This window comes from Rattus norvegicus, chromosome 5 (genome assembly GCF_036323735.1).
Source record: "Rattus norvegicus strain BN/NHsdMcwi chromosome 5, GRCr8, whole genome shotgun sequence".
In the NCBI taxonomy this organism is placed as follows: Eukaryota; Metazoa; Chordata; class Mammalia; order Rodentia; family Muridae; genus Rattus; species Rattus norvegicus.
In genome coordinates this window covers 30,103,111-30,121,703 of record NC_086023.1, presented here as the reverse complement: position 1 = coordinate 30,121,703, position 18,593 = coordinate 30,103,111, and the positions used below count along the sequence as shown (strand labels likewise).

At 40.4% G+C, this 18,593-nt stretch overlaps 1 protein-coding gene and 1 long non-coding RNA gene across 11 annotated transcripts in view; one reads left to right on the top strand and one right to left on the bottom strand.

Annotated features, from left to right (window-relative positions):
* Positions 1 to 9,477: 9,477 nt before the first annotated feature.
* The window catches only part of Cdh17 (cadherin 17), an 87,683-nt gene continuing 78,567 nt past the window's right edge, over positions 9,478 to 18,593 (bottom strand). For 4 of the 7 annotated variants that reach the window (XM_063287080.1, NM_053977.2, XM_039109161.2 and 1 more), the window contains 3 exons: positions 13,012 to 13,128; positions 12,772 to 12,885; positions 9,478 to 10,388 (listed from right to left, as the gene is read on the bottom strand). In XM_063287080.1, the coding sequence (XP_063143150.1) occupies positions 10,300 to 10,388; positions 12,772 to 12,885; positions 13,012 to 13,128 (320 nt within the window). In that variant the 3' untranslated portion in view covers positions 9,478 to 10,299. The remainder of the gene's footprint in view (positions 10,389 to 12,771; positions 12,886 to 13,011; positions 13,129 to 18,593) is intronic. The other 3 variants (XM_063287082.1, XM_063287081.1, XM_063287079.1) reach the window with 1 other exon arrangement.
* Positions 10,525 to 18,593, top strand: part of LOC102552377 (uncharacterized) — a 44,149-nt gene continuing 36,080 nt past the window's right edge. For 3 of the 4 annotated variants that reach the window (XR_010051707.1, XR_010051706.1, XR_001837904.3), the window contains exon 1: positions 10,525 to 10,698. This is a non-coding gene — a long non-coding RNA (uncharacterized LOC102552377). Of the gene's footprint in view, positions 10,699 to 12,365; positions 12,540 to 18,593 lie in introns of those variants that run through there. The other variant, XR_010051705.1, reaches the window with a different exon arrangement.

Below are 18,593 nucleotides of genomic sequence, written 5' to 3'. Positions count from 1 at the left end.
TATCAGTATCAGTGCTCAGTGCTGTGTCTACCTGGCAGTGCAATGGGTTCGCATACACCAGTATCCCCACAGATGTAAATAATGTGTTGCCTTATCACAGAGCAGGGACCCCCCCATGTCATGAGTTTTAGAATAGGCACTGTCTACACAGAGCATCCTTCACATAATATTGTACCATTTCATGTATAAAATACCTTACCAATATACTTCATCACCTAGTATACTGATATTTATGTTCCTGGTTAGGTATGTACTGTGCCTTATCATTAGGATGTGATCCCATTACTCATAAAAACATTTGCTGTGAAATGGTATGTTGTGTTATGACAGCACCACCTATGTGCGTCTTATGCTTTTTTTTGGGTATATTCTTATATTGCTTTCTCATACATTTTACTGTTACACATCATGAATCTGAAAATATATAATTTTGTTCCAATAGCCAGTTATGTTTCAAAGAAAAAAATAGAAGTCTCTGATTGATGCTCAAGCACATATTTGCTATACCCAGTATATTTCATCCTATTGAAGACTCATGCTTCTTCAGTGAATCAGCACCAATAGGACATATGTAATCTATAGGATGACATTTATTATGAGTCTTGTCTCTTCTGGTTATGAAGACTGGAAAGGTCTGGGACTTGCTGTATGTAAGCTGATTGCCCTGGAAGGCTGGTGTCATTGTATCTTAAAGCAGAAGTTTAGAAACTCAAGGGGTTGGCATAAATCCTACTGGAAGTCAATTGTCCATGAAGCATTGACTGAGAACAAAGGCTGTGCTCAGGCAGAGGGAACAAGTGTGCCCTCTCTCTGCCTTTCTGTCTCATTCATGCTCGACTTAAATGATGCCAAGCCATACTGGTAAGAAGACCAGTCCAAGTCAGCAGATTGAAATGGGAATCTTTTCCACAAACATCTCCAGAGACACACCCAGAAATATGATTGGACCAGAGAGCTGGGAACTGCCTAACCTAGTCAAGGTGATGCATGAAATTAACTATCACATCTGTGAAAATCCAACCTCCACCAAGTAGTATTTTTCCCCTTTGCCTCCCAAATGTTATTTTACCAATTTTTAATATTTCTAGTAGAAATATTACTGGTAACAAATTCCTAATCTTCTATTTGTCTGAAACAGTTTTATTTTATCTTTTGAAAGTTGGTTGGTGATTTTGTTTGTTTTTACTGAACATAAAATTCCAAATTATAGGTTTTATTTCAACATTAAAAAAATCCCCATTGTCTTCTGGTCAGCATAATTTCCAAGGCCAAGCCTGTATCTTTGTACTTGTCCTCCCCTACCCACCCTTTGTCTGCTTTTAAATTTCAGTCTCATCATTAACCTTGCTAGAGCTTCATTAAGGTCTTCTACAGTGTCCTTTGGGCTTGGGTGAGTTTATTAGTTTTGGGAAATCAGGCTGGGGGTGTGGCTCAGTGGTAGGGAGCTCTCCTGGTGTATTTAACATTCTCAGTCCCACTTGTCACCTGTCACCTTCATGAAGCCTCAAAATGCAGGTATCAAAGGAATTCTGTTAAGATGTTTCTTGAGTCAAAATAACTACACTGATGTGGGTGCTGAGCCTGGCTCTACCTGTCCTTTTGAGTGTGTCTTTTTAAAAGAGAAGGTGATTTAAAGCAAATACCATTAAAAACAAAAACAAAGAAACAACAACAATAACAGCAACAAACCTGACAAGATGAATGGGAGGAGGGGCTCATAAAGTCCCACCCCTAATGGAGAAGCTACTGGGAATTGGTGGCTCTGAGGGTTTCCGAGTGGTGGGAACAATTTCTCTTCAGGGATGTGGCTCCTGAAACTCACGTGTTCCAGTAGTTAGACCTTCACCATGTAGGGCCCTGACTCAACTCAGTGGTCATGGAGTGAGGGAGAAGAGCTGAGAGGAGTAACTGCAGGGAAGTGAGGGGGTGGCTCTGATCAAAACACCGATTCATAGGTGAAATGCTCAATTTCAAAAAAAAAAGGTAGATAAAGGAAAATAAGACAAATGAGACATACTGGGGGGAGGGGGAACAGTTTGGAAACTATTTGGGTAGTGACAACCTGTTACCTATTTTGTCTCTCTAATCAAACTAGATTGGGATGTATTAGAATTTTCTTTATTTTTGCTTTTGTTTTTTTTTTTTTTTTTTTTGTTTTTCTGAGAATAGGTTTCATGTAGTCCAGAGTCGCCTTAAAATGGCTATGCAGTTGGCTTTCAACTCCTGATCTTACAGAGTGCCTCTTCAGGAATCGAGATTACAGTCACACTACCAGAGCCAGCTGTAGACTGGAATTTTTCTACCAAACTTTCATGACGTAAGAGAGCCAAGTACAAATGAACTCTGTGGAGACATCCATCTCACCAGGTGTTTAGGCAATGGCGCCTTCTGGGTCTTCCCTTAACTCTGCAGGGCCAAGCCTTGTTGCTGGACATGTTGGGAGAGCAACGGTGTGCTCCTCTGCATGGAACTTGATGGACTGCTCATGCTACAGGGAGGAGCCAGTGTCTACTGACGCTGCTCCTAACATTGTAGGTGATGACAAGGCGAATGTCGATGACCTTGTGTCGTCTCAGTCACTGCTTCCAGCCTCGTGCAAAGAGAGCTCTTTTACTAGAACAAACTTTCAGAGTTTTCGAAGCATATCCTCCCTCTGACCTCTTCACAGGAAACTGCATTTGATGTATTCACTTTCCAATTAAATGACTATTTACTGATCATCTAACACGTATTAGAGACCCTGAAATCAATTACTTTAAATGGCACAGCCCTCTGTAAGGATTAGCTTCCTTTGAGTCAGGGGTTGGAGGTATATATTCAGACTGTAGCACCCATGGGAAGGCACACCAAAGATGTTTTTTTTTCTGCTACCCAGTCTGACGACGCCTTCAGAAGCGGGTGGGGAAGAATGGATTATTCATCTTTTTGTTTTCCACTTTGCTCTTGGAACATATGATTCCGTTTAAAAGTTGGTCGTGTTTGTCCTGAATTTGTTCATCTGAAATGATTTAAGGCAACTAATTTAATGATTGGGACATTTGGGAGCTTTTTCCAGGGCACCAAAACTCCTAACATGGTTTATGAATTTTGTTGCACTCAGCTGACTGTTCCCAGCTGTTGTGTAAGCTTTTACACCTTTCTCAGCTCCCTGTGCGATTCCACCAATGGACCTCCTAGAAACGAGCTTTTATACCGACGTTTAGTGCTTGGTCTTAGAATGATGCTCTCCCTGATAATGATAAAATAGCAGAGTTAAGATTGGCCTAAGATGGGCAAACATCACAGTAAATATGGACTAGTCATTTTGAGATTACCTTTGGATAGACCCTAAATAATAATAAATTATTATTTAGAAATATCCTTGAACCTAGAATCTGGGTACATCCAAAATTACACACAAAGACCAGATAGGACTACGAAGTAAATGGAAAGGGAACTCCAAAAGCAAAGGTTGTTGCGATTACTTCTTATGGATAGGAAAGTAATAATAGTCACTTGTGGGCTAAGCTGTGGAAATCTAAAGAGGCTCCTTAGCTGAGTTGGAGCAAACACCCTGCTGGCTGAGATAGCTTTGAGACCCCACTGACAGTAGGCATCACCCCCCACTACAGAGAGTACCACTTCATTAATTTCTTTTCTCTCCCCTTTTGTGACCCTGAGAATTTTACCATACTTCCTTTGTATTCTAAATATTATTAAGTTACAGGAAAACCTTACAAATATTATTAATATTAAGCTGTTTTAAGAAGCTGAACATAAGTCAAAAAGAAAACCATTAAGGGCAGAGTTCCAGAAAGCACATACCTGAATGATTCATCCCTAACCCTGTCAGATGACCTGTCTTTGCCAAAGTGTAGCAATTAATATTCCCTCCAAACTCCGGAACAGCTAGAAGCTTCTAAAAAGTGATGTGATTTTGTTAGGAGCTTTGAGTTGTTCTAGTACTAGTGAAAGGTATTTTGGGCTCATTCTTTCTGCTCTTGTCCAATCTGGTCTAATTTGGGATAAGGAAAAGATGCCGAAGTCAAAACACAAATCAGTTAAGATTTCTTTTCTAGTTGAGTTTGACAAGCATGGCAGGTTTGGGGTTATATGGTGTTTTAACCAATTTTCCATCGATGTAACAAAATAACTGAGGAAATCAACTTAAAAGGAAGAGAGGTTTATTTTGGCTTGTCTGTTGTCTGTTGTCTTTGATGCTTGGGGGTCAATGGTGTCAAGTACATGGTGGAACAAAGAACAAAGTTACTCATCTTATGATGACCAGTTATCAACCAGTTATTTTTGAAAGGGGAGGAGGAAGCAAAGTCCCAATAAATGTTCCTTTCCACTGGACTCCACTTCCTGAAGATTGGTTCTGCCATCTCCCAATACCACCACAGGCAGTAAATGGAGAATTCAACTCATAGCCTTTAAGGACACTTTGGATTCAAACTATCTGGCAAATGGTTAACAGATGATAGGTCTGAACTCAAGAGGACAGAAAAAATCTCCAGCACCCAAAAGAGCAAACAAAGAATGAATCTTTTTCCAAGGCCTTGGAGTCCTCCAGCTTCATTAAGTGTTTACAATGCATCTGTCATAGCAAAGATCACTCCAAGGGTACATGGAAAACTCACAAAGACAATGAAATATGGCCTCTGACTCTCAAGATGTCAGCATGTGCACTTGATGTGGCGAGGCAGGGGAGGCAAGGACATGGACGTGTAGTGATGGAAAGACCTGACAGCCTAAAAAGAGGCATCCCTCCAGATAATTAAAGGGAATGGCTGCTGAGTACCAGCCAGGACATGTGAAGATGACAAATCTTCACTTTTTCTTACCATCAATATCTATGATATGGAAATCTAAAATAGCAGAAGCACATTTCTGTGTTAAAATGGAACTGAGGGGTGGCAACCAGAAACTCTCAGATGCAAGGAAAGCAAGAGCCTCCCAGGACCCCACGGGAATGACGTTAGCTGAAATACCTCACAAAGGAGAGGGAGAACCTGTGGAGACCATATCCAGAGGTTAGGCATGGCCCCCCAGTTGAGGGATGGAGCCACCCACCCTTCTCCAAATTTTTAACCTGGAATTACTCCTGTCTAAAGGAAATATGGGGACAAAGGGTGGAGCAAAATCTGAAGGAAAGGTCATCCAGAGACTGTCCCACCTGGGGATCCATCCCATATGCAGACACCAAACCCAGATACTATTGCTGATGCCAAGAAGTGCTTGCTGAAAGGAGCCTGATACAGCTGTCTCCTGAGAGGCTCTGTCAGAGTCTGACCAATACAGATACGAATGCTTTAAGCCAACCATTGGACTGAGAACAGGGATTCCAATGGAGGAGTTAGGGTAAGACTAAAGGAACTGAAGGGGTCTTATCTGGCATCAACAAAAGGGGAGGTCCTTGGTCCTGTAAAGTCTTGATGCCCCAGTGTAGAAAAATACTAGGGTGGTGAGGCAGGAGTGGGTGGGTGGGTGGGGGAGCACCCTCATAGAAGCAGGGGAAGGGGGAAGGGATAGGGAGTTTACAGAGAGGAAACTAGGAGAGGGGATAACATTTGAAGTGTAAATAAATAAAATATCCAATTTTATAAAAGGACTATTAGAATAGACTATAATTGGTGAGGCCTATTGAAATTTCTGAAAAACTTGAATGAATTCCACAGGTACATGAATTCCACATGAATGAATTCCATGGGACATGGAGATTTTCAATGTCATGTGATGCAAGAGTGAGGAGAATATCTATAACCGTATTTCCAGAACATTCTTCTTCCTGTTCCAAGGACCTCATGCAAGGTCAATTCCATGATCCCTCAAGGGAACCCCCGAAACCAGAAGGACTGAATAAAACATTATCGTCTTAGCCTTGTGTTCCAATAAAGGGAAGAAGAGACTCAAGTAATCATGGAAGCCAAAATGGATCCAAATAACAAAGGAGCCTCAATCACACAAAGAACAGAAGACTGGCTACCCTTTATCCTCTCGTGGGATGTCTCCTCTCTACCCCCAACCCCTACCAATTGATTTTTTCCTCTTTGGCCACCCGTAGTTCTGGAATCTGCCCACTGTGTTCACATCTATCCTGTCAGGCATCCTGAGAGAAGAGCACACCTGAGTTCTGTACATTGTTCAGCACATTGCTTCCTGTGCCATATGTACATCTTGATTTTATAATTAGATTCTTTGTGTTTGTGTTCACATGTGTGCCAGTGCATGGTGGGGCCACACGTCATGTGTGCACATGTATGTGGAAGTCAGAGGACAACTTCAGATGTCATTCCTCAAGTACTGTCCATCTTGTATTATGAGATTGGGTCTGTCAATAGCCTACAGTTTACTCGTTAGGCTAAGCCATAAGCTTAGCTGTCTTCAACTCCACAGTGGTGGAGTTATAAGCACACAACCATGCACAGTTTTTTATGGCTTTTATGGACCAAACCCCCAGGTCCTCATGCTAGCATGACAAACGCATTACTGGCTAAGCCATCTTTTCAGCTCTGTCATTAAATAAACTAACGCAGTTGCTAATTGACAAGAGAGTTCCTTGTATATGGCAGGCACCATACCCCCTGCTGGGAGATGCCAGTCAACAAGGCCCCTGATTCCAAGATGCAAACTAATATAAGATGTAATTACGTGTTGTGAAATGTCATAGGAAAGAGGTTCACAAAGTGCTATGCTGGGAAATAGCAGGAAGAGCATCTCTGAGGAGACCACCTTTAAACTGAGCTCTAAAACAGAAAAATTACCACACGAGGGACTGAGAGTAGGGGAATACTGCACCCAGAGATACACCGATGGAACAGGATTGGAAAGAGCATAGCTTCAAGGAAGCAGTGGATGGGCAAAGGGACCAAAGACTGGTGAGCAACCGTGAGGAGGCAAGAGACAAAAGAGAGGGTCAGAGCAAGCAGGGCAGCGAAAAGACCCAGTACTTTATTCAATTCTTGGGGTTCAGCCAAGACTTGCGAAGTCCTCCTGGTACCAGCACAGGGCTTTGCTTGAGTGGACTGGGCAATAGGAATGACTCATAGGTCACAGTCATGTGCTAGTTCTTCCAGAAACTTCCTGCCCATCATTCACCCTGGCATGACGTCAGATGAGCTAGGAGACTCTCTAAGGTGACCTTCAGCTTTGTGCTGGCAACATCCAGCCTTCACTCCGGCTTCCCCTAGGAAATGGAGAGTTCAGTGGGCAAGAAGGTTTGGGTAAGCGGACTTATCACTACCTGCCTTCCGAAAGGTGGGCCGACAGCCTGGAGCACATCTGAAAACAGAACCACAGGAGTCGACGTGAGCCAGCAGCATCTGAAAACAGAGCCACACTGTCTCTTTATTCTGCCCTCAAGTTTATGCACTTTGGGGAAATCACTTAACCCTTGAGCCATGAATTCCCTAGCTCTAAAATAGCTCTAAAAGGTTCAGTGAGAGACATTATATCAAGAATAAGATGAATGATTGAGAAGGACATTTGATGTCAGCCTCTGGTCTCTATGTGTGCACGTAGGAGACACACAGACAGTCCTTGACGGGGAAGCTAGCAGTTTTATAGTCTTCTGCTGTTGTAACTTGGTACTGTGTCTTCATACTCAGTAAAGCACCCTGGAGCTGAGTGATTTCTTGCCAGTAGTGATCCCACAATAGACACCATTATTGTGGGATTCCACATCAGTCTAGTTCAGTCTTAGAACTGTGATGGCCTGAGACTCCTGAGGACCTTTCTCTCCCATCAGTTACCACACTTTCATCTTTGACTTTTCCCACATGCTCCTAAAGACCTATTTGTCTTCACTGGTCTATCCTCTGAAGGTTCTTGTAAAGACACACCGAAAGGGAGGAAGAATTTGCTTCTTGAAGGTCCAGACATTGAAGGGCTAGAGAACCTACTAGAACACGATGATGCTCTTTAGAGCCCAAATAACGATTTCTAAGTTTCTTGAGTGAGTGTGGTCCTGTCAAAGAAGCGGGCCTGAGAAGAGAGATAGACAGCCACAAAGAACATAAGTATTGTAGAGATTTGGGGGGTCAATGTTCAAGACAAACTGTGTTAGGACCTTGCCAGGGACTGACTAGTCATATTTGTTTACTCACAAATCCCTCATCCCATTCTGAGTGTTCCACAAACCCATTAGAGATCACCTTGCAGAAGGGAGAACCTTAGCTAAGATCATCCCATTCTGACACATGCCTGTACTAGCTACTCCAACACCCTTTCCCTGATTCTCAGTGTGGCCCGTGAACCAAAGTCATGACCACCTCTGTATGTGCCTAAACAGAGGCCCCAGGAATTTCTGCCTTAGGATCTACTCTTGACCAAGTGCCAGAGAGGCAGCATATTGGTTTCTGCTACCAAAAACACTGCTGTTTCCTCTCAGTCTTGTGCTTAATTTAAAAGTAACTACAAATACAGGGTAAACACATATGCGATTTTTGTTTCTACCTCCCCCATGCACTTCCCCTTCTCTTCTAAATGGAGCACTGGATTCCAGGCACCAACATCAGCCCAGATGTTGCAATGACAAATATGAAAATGTTCTCCTGTGTCAGATAAGCCCTGACTGCAGGATCCTGCTTTCCTATAACTTCTATGCCCCACTATCCTCTTAGCTGGCTCTCCTAGGATGAGCAAAGGGGCCTTTAGTTTCTCTCCAAAGAAAGCAGTGACTTTTCAGGGCAGACATTACATGAAATCTGAACTACAATTGCATTTTAGCCATCACTATTAAATCCCTAGCCCCTGAAGTCACCTCACAAAGCTGTCCTCCTGGCTTTAAGAGTCCTGATAGCTTACAAATGACTAACACATAGCAGGTCCTCAGCAAGTCATTTAGAAATGCTAAATGGAGCTACACCATGCTAGGTGAGAAAACTGAAACATGGATAAATCAATACAACAGAAAGTAAAGGTATTATAAAACTATTCTTTTAAAACATTGTCAAGGATATTAAATAGCCATTTCTCCAAGTACATACACAGAGGGTCATGTTTGAGAGCCTCTTCTAAAGAAGGTAGACACAACCACTGGATTGCTTGGCTCTGACCCTCTAGGAAATAGACGAAGTAGGAGAGAACCAGAACCTCTTCAGCTTCATTGTGGGGTTCACAGGTTTGGAGGTGGCAGCACGACCCAGGCTACTATTGACTGAAGAATCTCTTAAGTGGAGTGACAGTTTTCCTAGCCACAGTGCTGCTGCCTTCCCTGAGTCCCAGGTACATGTGTGGGAAGTGTGGACAGGACCTGTCAGGTCCCCTGTGTCTAAAAGCCAAGGTGAGTAATGATTTAAAAGTCTGTAGACCCCTCCTCTTGCACTAACTCCATACGTCAGATGATTTTGAAAAACAACCAATAACCATTACTATCTGGACATACCTGTCTCCCTACACACACACACACACACACACACACACACACACACACAAACGCGCACAACACTCACACATGCACATGAGCACACAAATGTAATAAAAGAGAGATCAGAGAAGTAAAAACAACTGAAACCAACATTTATTTTGGATTTCTTCACCACGTACATGCTTTCGTCTTTCCTCCACATGATAAATATATAACAAAACTTCAATATACAAATAAAACATGTACAGCATGTATGTAAGCACGGAGTAGTGAGTAAACCCAGACAGCTCGTCAGTTCCTGTGCCTCATGAAGTAGGTCTTTCTTGAAACACGGCAGTTGTATTTGATACCTCCCCAGGGTCTACACCATAGCCAAGCTGGAGGACCTCTATTAAAGATGACAACACAGAGAAGCTGTTGTTTGTGCTAAAGAATAAGGCTGTCCACTTAGCAACACCCCCCCCAAGGACTTCACTTTGTTCTTTTGTGTGACACATTTTAAATTTAATGTAATGCTGAGATCAGGGGGCGCAGGTGGAAACAGAAAGGGATAAGTGGAGCCTAGAAAAGTCAGTTGGGAGAAAACAGACTTGTCTCTGAAACAACAGCACACAGGGTTTATACCTAGTTCATCTTCTTTCCCAGAAGGGAAAGTTCATGTTATGTAGGCTTTTGTAAAGGAGCAAAATGTTATGGGGGAATGGAGAGTAACTCTAATGTCTACAGAGATAAAATATCTAAGTAGCGTTAAGTGTTGCAGGACAAGAAGGGCATGCCATCAAAGAAATTATAGTTCACATTTTGGATGAAATTATGAGATTAAACAGCTGGGGACCAGATATAGCACATGATGCATAAACTCTACCAATTATAGTTCACATTTTGGATGAAATTAAACAGCTGAGGCATTGATACAGTGCTTGGTGTACAACCTTGAACATTTCTGTTCAAATTCAGCTCCTCAGAGGCTTATTCTCAGGGGACTGTGGATCTTCAACTTTATCTTTCCTCATACGGATGAATACAACCGCTAAAATTATACCTGAAAAGAGAAAACTCAGGGTCAAACAAGCACAGCCTGTAGATGTCCTAATACAGTCACTAATAGAATCTTGGTAAGTGTGGAAGTAGGAATCTCCATCTGTGTGACTAAACAATGCTTTGCTGTTCTAGTGAGTATAGAGCTCTGGGTCTTGGCCTTTATATAAGTAAAGAGGTCACTTGCATGAGAATGTAGGAAGCCCCAAGTTATAACCAACACGGAAGCTGGAGGCATTTCTACTAGGGAATAGAGGGCAATGCTGTAACTTCTCTGCGGGAAAAGAATGTGGAAATACATCTGTCTGAACCATGTATGTACCCAAATATTGATTCTAGTTTTAATCAGAACGATGGAGCTATTCAGACCTGATAACCTACCTAGAATCTACTTTCATTGTAACTACCAGATATGGATTACTTATGACTTAAAATTGACTTTAAAACAATTTTAACTTCAAAGTAAGGGCTTAGCATGCAGTTTAGTGGTAAAGCAGTCGTCAGATGCACGGCTTGGGGACCTTCCCTGCAGTGCCAGTCTATCCCGAGGGACCTTCAGTGGACTGCCTACACAGTCTGGTTTCTCTTACCTGTCTGAAGCCATTACAGGATTACGCTGTGCTTTTTAGCACTAAACTGAACTGTCAGAGCCCACTAGGAAAAATGTGGAGTTACTTTAAGGAAATTGCTCATCAATATGCTTACAGAAGGCCCCATGGCAGAGAAGACTGGACAGGCAGACACTTGCTGACAATCTTGCAGTAATTCACATGCCCCCATTTGAAAAGAATAAGGGTATGAAACAAATGAACAAACAAACAAAAAAACCCCAGTTAATTCTATATCTATATATCCTCAAAACTGCCCATTTTTTAACTTAGAGTAGGATCATGGGAATGAGACTGTGAGAAAAAGTTTCAATTTGATGTATAAACTCAATCTTCTCAAGGTAGGTAGGAAAAACAATAAAAGGAATAAAAGCAGAAGGATTTAGTAAAAAAAAAATCTCAAAATCTAACTCTGAGGCCGAGACAGAAAGCTTGCCTGAGTTCAAGGCCAATCTAGACTACAAAGCAATCCTTCTCAAAAGAAGGGATGCTCATCTCTGTTAGTATGAAATGTGTGCAGCAGAAGGCGTTCTCAAGAAGGCCAGCTGGTCTCCATGCATGACAGAGTGAATAGCAGCCACCTTGTCATAGCTGTCCTATGTCACCCATGTTATGAGGAGTTTGCATTGAAGAGTGTAAGGAAAAGTGAGTCTTCTCAGAGCCCTGTGATAGAGCTCAGTATGACAACTTGAGATATGAGAACAAACATCTAGGTATAAAAATAATAGTCAAGAAGATTTTAAAGAAAGAAGGAAAGTGAAACTATGTTAAGCCATTCGGTCATGTTCACATGAATATTAAAATATCTTTCTAATTAACCACTATGAGGACAGCTATTGAGACAGCATAGCTATCTTAGGCACTGACCATTTGGGGTTGGGGGAACAGCTACAAGAGAGGACTGCTCTCCAGGTAGGGAGAGAATCAAAGCCATGGTGCTGTGAAATTACTCCAGATTGTAAAGAAGCAGAGTCCAAAGTTATAAAAATAACTCAAAGTGAAATCCAACAACATCTCAGAATTCAGTTGTCACAGAATTTTTGTTTCACAGCCCATCCCTCCTTATTCCAACAGGGGCAGAGGAGCCTGTGACCTCTCCTGAGTAAAGGGTCATGCAGGCCTTGCCCATTGTATACCAATTCTAACAAACTCAATGTCTGACACAACAGCTTAAAAAAAAACTTAGTATCTAGGCTCAAAGTGCAGTAGTTCGTGTGTAAAGCTTGATATGGTTTCAATCTTGAATGGCCTTTAAAAGTTTCCATCAGCATTATCAGCAGATGACTTCCCCTAGACACCTTGAAGTTTGTACCCAGAAAGGGAACAGTAGGACCCTAGCCCTTTCCCCTCCCTCTCTCATTTGTTCCCAACAGGGAGGTGAGCAGCTTTCCTCAATAAAGTACCATCTTCCTGTGGACCCCAAAGCAACAAGCCAGTCAATTGTGGACCTCTGATAACTCTGAAGCCATGAGCCAAATAGAAACTTTAAAAAATTGTTGATTGTCTTAAGTATTTGTTACAATAAAGACGGGCTGGTTAAACAAAGAGCCTTCTGGTATAAATGTCAGCATGGAGCTCCAAGCAAGACAATGACAGGAAGATGGGTGATTCTGACTAAGTATCTCTCAACCAGGGTGCTTTGATGTGATTGACCGGCATCTTGTATTCTTGGTTGGCACCTAAGGCAAGAAACCCCCCATAGTATCGCCAAAGAGGGCATGATGAGCTCACATCTAAGACTGGGGACAGAAACCCTTGGCTCTGAGAAGTCACACTCACCAATGACCAGAAATGTGGTCAGAAGTATACCAACTGCCATGCCCACGGTGGGTATCCCAACCTGGTTGCCTGCTGGCCGGAAACAACTTCCGTCCACACACTGGCAGAAAGTAACTAAAAGACAGAACAGTGACAGTAGGTTAAGTCTTTAAGCGAAGAGTTGCAGAATCCCACTTTAAAGGCAAGCATTTCTTAAACTTAGGTAGCAGATATCCTACGTTGCCTTTACAAAGTACCTACCTGATAAGGAGACAATGCCTTCCATGGGTGGCTGCCCCCCATCATTGATGAGGATTGGGATGTCATAAACTTGTTCCTCAAAGCGTGTGTGCTTGGTGGAGAGTCTAGCATGTGTGCCTGTCAGAACAGGGAGAAAATGAGTCACATGATAATACAACTTCAGAATGCTCTCTCAGCAGGAATCAAGCTCATTTTTGCATTGTGGATAATTAGGTAGCCTGGAAAATAGTCTGATAATGGGTGATAATTTCAGTAATTTAACTTATATTTTTCCATGGCTCTTACCAAGAAAAATGGGTTAAAACACTCTTTAACTCTTTCCTTGTCTTTTTGTGTCACCTGCATCTCCTCCTTTTGTCTTATTGCTTTATCTAACGTTACGTTACAAGTACTAAACTGAACAGGAGTCAGAGAGGGTGGGACAGTCTTGTTTTGTTCCTGATTTTAGTGAGAATGCTTCAAGTTTTTCTCCATTTAGCATGATGTTGGCTGTGGGCTTGCTGAATATTGCCTTTGTTATACTGAGCTATGTCCCCTGTGTTCTTAGATTCTCCAATACTTTTATCATGAAGAGATGCTAGATTGTGTCAATTGCTTTCTTTGTATCTGATGAGATGATTATAGGTTTCTGTCCTTGACTTTACTTATATCATGCTTACTGATTTACGTACGTTTAATCATTCCACATATCTCTGGAATGAAACAGATGTGGTGGATAGTGCCTTTGGTGTGTTCTTGACTTTGGTTTCCAAGTATTTTATTGAGAATATTTTGTGTCCATGTTCATCAGACCTTTTGGGGGAGGGTATCTTTTTATTTTTTTTCCATCAGGGTAATAATATTGGCTTCATAGAAAATAGAACATTTCCAATTTTTAAAATGTTTATGGGAGCTGGGCAGTGGTTGTGCACACCTTCAATCCCAGCATTCAGGAGACATTGGGAAGCAAATCTCTGTGTTAAAGGCCAGCCTGAGCTACAGAATGAGTTCCAGGACAGCCAAGGCTATACAGAGAGATCCTGTCTCAGAAAAAAAAATATGGAATAACTTGAGTATTGCTGTTGTTTCTGCAAAAGTATTGTAGAAGTTTAAGTCTTCCTGGCCCTGGCACTCTTGTTGTTGTTGTTGGAAGATTTTCTTTATTGCCTCTGTCTCCTGTGATGTTAGGGGCCAGCTTGTTTCTTTTATCATCATTTAGCTCTTGTAGGACTCATGCCTAGAAATTTCTTATAGATTCCAGTCTATTGGAAGAGATTTTTTTCCAAGTATGTCTTTGTGGGTCTCTGAATTTCCCGTGTCTGTTTTTTTTTTTTCTTTTCTTTTTTTCGGAGCTGGGGATCGAACCCAGAGCCTTGCGCTCGCTAGGCAAGCGCTCTACCACTGAGCTAAATCCCCAACCCCTCCCGTGTCTGTTTTAATGCTTCCTTTGCATTCCTAATTTTATTAATTCAGATCTCTTCTTTCTTTTGGCTGAGTTGGTGAAAGTTCAGTCTTGTTAGCTTCTCATTTCTTTCGTTGATGTCAGCCCTGCCTTTATTTATTCTTGCCTGTCCTTTTTCACTTTTTATTTGTATGATTGCTTTTCCTACATTTATGTCTATGCCCCATATTCATGCAGTAAACACAGCAGTCAGAGTGAGTAATTGGATCCCCTAATGTTGGAGTTACAGAATGTTGTAAGCTGCCATGTAGGTGCTAGGAACAGAACCCAGGTGCTCCAGAAGAACAGCCAGTGCTCTTGACTGCTGAGTCCTTTCTTGAGCTGATCTTCTTGTCTGTTTGGGGGGGAGGTGGGAGGGTGTTGGTTTTTTTTTCTTTTCCAAAGACTTCAAGTACATTGATTACTTTGTTTTTTCATTGTGCCCCATAAATTTTGCTATATTGTATTTTCCTTTTCATTTAATTACAGAAACTTAACTTTTTTCTTGATTTCTTTTCTTGACCCAACTAGCATTTAGTAACATGTTCAGTTTCTGTGTACTTTTTCTAGTTTCTATTGCTATCCAGCTTTATACCACTGTGGTCAGATAGAACACAGGATGTGATCTCAATTTCCCTTTGTGTGCTGAGACTTACTTTGTGTCCCAATGTATAGTTAATTTTGTAGAAAGTTCTGTGGAATGCTGGGAAGAATGTACATTCTTTAGTGTTTGGATGGAACATTCCCTTTTGGGTTCATTTGGTTTATGATGACAGCTTTTCTGTATGACCTGTCTACTGAAATGAGTGGTATTGGATCTATCTACTATCACTGTGTTGGGATCAATTTGTGGTTTTAGATCTAGTAATAATTTGTTTTATAAAATTGGGTAACCCTGTGTTTGTTGCATATTTAGAATTGTAATATCTTCTTGGTGGATTGTGTTCCTTTAATGGGTATGGAATATACTTCCCAATCTCTTCTGACTAGTTTGGGTTGAACTGTACTCTGTCAGATATTAGAATAGCTTGACCTGCTTGTTTCTGAGTTCTATCTACTTGGAGTATCTTTTCAGCTTTTCTAGCCTGAGATTGTGTCTATTACTGTTGAAAAAGAGGCTTGTAGCTTAGAAGCATTGAAAAGGCGGATCCCATTTTCTAATCCAACTTGTTATTCTGTGTCTTTTTATTGAAGGATTGAGATGATCAAAATTCATGATGATTATTGAAGATTATGTGTTAATTATTGTCATCGTGTTGATTCTGTGGTGTGCTGATTTTCTCAGATGTCTTGATTACTTGTCTAGGTTTTGCTTATTTGTCCCTTGGGATATCTTGGGTGTGTTTACCCTGCTCTCCATATTGAAGTATTCTTACTACTATCCTCTGTAGAGCTGGTTGGATAGCTTTAATTCCTTTAATCTATTTTATTATGGAAAGTGCCGTTTCTCCTGCCATTTCAATAGGCAGTTTTATTGGGCACCACAGTATGGGTGGAGAGTTGCAGTCTTTTAGGACTTAAAATGCATGTGTGCCTAGTTTTTAGATGACTTAACCTTTCTCTCATGTAACCTTCGATATCTTTTATTTATTCTGTGTTATATATGTTTTAACTATAATATGTCGTAAAGTACCTCCTTTTGATCCAACCTGTTTGGCATTCTATAATCTTCTTGAACCTAGATGAACATCTCTTTCTCTAAGCTCTTGTCTTAGATAGGCTTCCTTATTTCATTCATCTCTTTGTCTTTGGGTTGTTTTAACACAGTTATAGTCCTTATTTCTAATTTTCTGTCTGAATACCCTTCTATGTCACTTTTATTAGAGAAATACAAATTATGAAATTTGTATTTTTGAAAGTAGGTGGGTGTTTTTCATGCTGTTTTTGTGTTGGTATTTGTGCATCTGGTATTAGTTTGTTGGTTGAATTGTTCTGAAAGTTGTTTAAAAACCTACTATTGTTAAAAACTTGTTACATATACATACACACAAATAAAGACTTTAAATTGATATAACCCATAACAGGGTAATAATTCTCCTACTGGATATTATAAGTTAACAATTAAAAATGTGGTGCCATGAATAAACAACCTCTTTTGGAGTCATTTATCAGTGATGCCCTATAGACTACCAAACATTACTGGCTATTTACGATGCTCTTGGTTACTATCCAGAACTTGAAAGTGAGATCCTATTGTTGGATAGATATACCACATATTTAAGTCATAGAACATGAAGAAATCAATCTAGTATTGATTTACCTGAACTCTTAATGCCTACAGGCTAGCATACATAAGTAGAAGGCACTACACACAGTAACTGTATGCCAATGGGTTAGAAAAGCAAAACGAAGCAGAAAAATATTTGAAAGCTACAGAGTAGAGTAGTAAGATCAACCAAAAAGAAATGTGTAATCAAATAGACTTATATAAAAAAGAAATGAAGTACACAGTTAAATTTTGAACCAAAAAATAAAAATAGAGGTTGGGGATTTAGCTCAGTGGTAGAGCACTTGCCTAGGAAGCGCAAGGCCCTGGGTTCGGTCCCCAGCTCCGGAAAAAAAAAAGAAAAAAAAAGAAAAATAAAGAAACCATCTATCTGTTCCCAAATGTATTCATCATTAAATAAATTCCTGAACTTTAAGGAAGAAATAGTCCCAATTTCACACACCAGCTTCCAGATAATTGCATAGGTAGAGCATCTCCTAACTTACTCTATCAGATTAGCAGTTGGTGATATTAAAAACAGGCTTTTAAAAAACATTGTAAGAAAAAAATTACAGGGCAGTTCATATAGATTTGTTGATATAATCACAAAAGTCTTAATTTTACCAAATTAGATTCAAAATTACATAAACTATTTCATCACCAAATAGACCTCATCCCAGGAATACAGTTGTTCCGAGATAAAAGCCACTATAATCCACCAACCACTAACAAAACCTCCAACTCAATCAGAAAGCAAAATCATTCTCAGGAAATTGTGGATAGAAAGCCAAGTATCAAATACGGATCACCATTGAAATACGCTTACAAACAAAAGATAGCAACTTTCCAGGAGAACAAGGCAAGAACCTGTGTCCTCCTTACTTGTTCTTACTGAAAATTTGGGCCAGTAATAAGGCAAGTTTGGAAAGGAAGAAGTTAAACTGTTAGCAATAAGCAACACAATTAACCTACACAGGATATTAATGGAATCTAAATAAAATAAAAATTAGTAAACAATGCCAATGTGTTGTCATATGAGAATAATATCCAAAACTCACCAGTTGTATTTCTATATCCTAGTGATGTATAGAAACACAAATCTTAAAACTATTTAAAAGAGCAAAGCACTACTGTAAGAACTACACAATGAAAGTTAAGATAAAGAAATGAAAGACCTCAGTAAGTGGGGACAGGCACCGTTTTCATGAATTGAAACTCCCACTGCACCCCAAGCGCTCATACAGTCTTGCAGTATCTAATCCCAACCTTAACAGATTTCTTTTTGTGTCGATAGTCAAGTGGCATACTAACATTTATTCTGAAATGTAAAGGGCCTAGAACAGATGAAACAGCTTTGAAAAAAAAACACACAGAAAAAGTTATACCACCTGATTTACAGTCTTATTATTTAGCTATAGGAATTAAAAGCAATATAGTGTTGTAAGATAAATTTTTCTCATTTGAATTTTTCTGAAACTTTAAAGATAATCCATGCAAGGAATGTACGGTGTTAGAACAATTAGGTAGACATAGTAATATAAAGCACCTTGATTGCGGCCATTTACCCTATTGCAAACATTAACACGAAGTGGATCTTGTTTTAGTGACCTTGTGTTCAGCAAATTTTCTTTCCTTTTTTCTTTTCTTAATTTTTTAAGAAATCTCCCTTCAGAAAAGAGAAGGCACATTTAAAAAACACAGATTACATAAAAGATCAGTAATTCTGGGTTTGGCATTTTTTATTTGCTGTTTAACGATACTGCAAGAGGAGCTGGAGAGGTGACGCAACAGTTAAAAGTGCTTATTGATCCTGCAGAGGACCAGAGTCCGTTCCTAACACACCATGTTGGCAGCAGAACCACTGTAATTCCAGTGCCAACGGACCTGATGCCCTCTTACCTGCACACTGTGCACTTTCATAAGGCACATGTATATAATAGAAAATAAGTCTTTAGT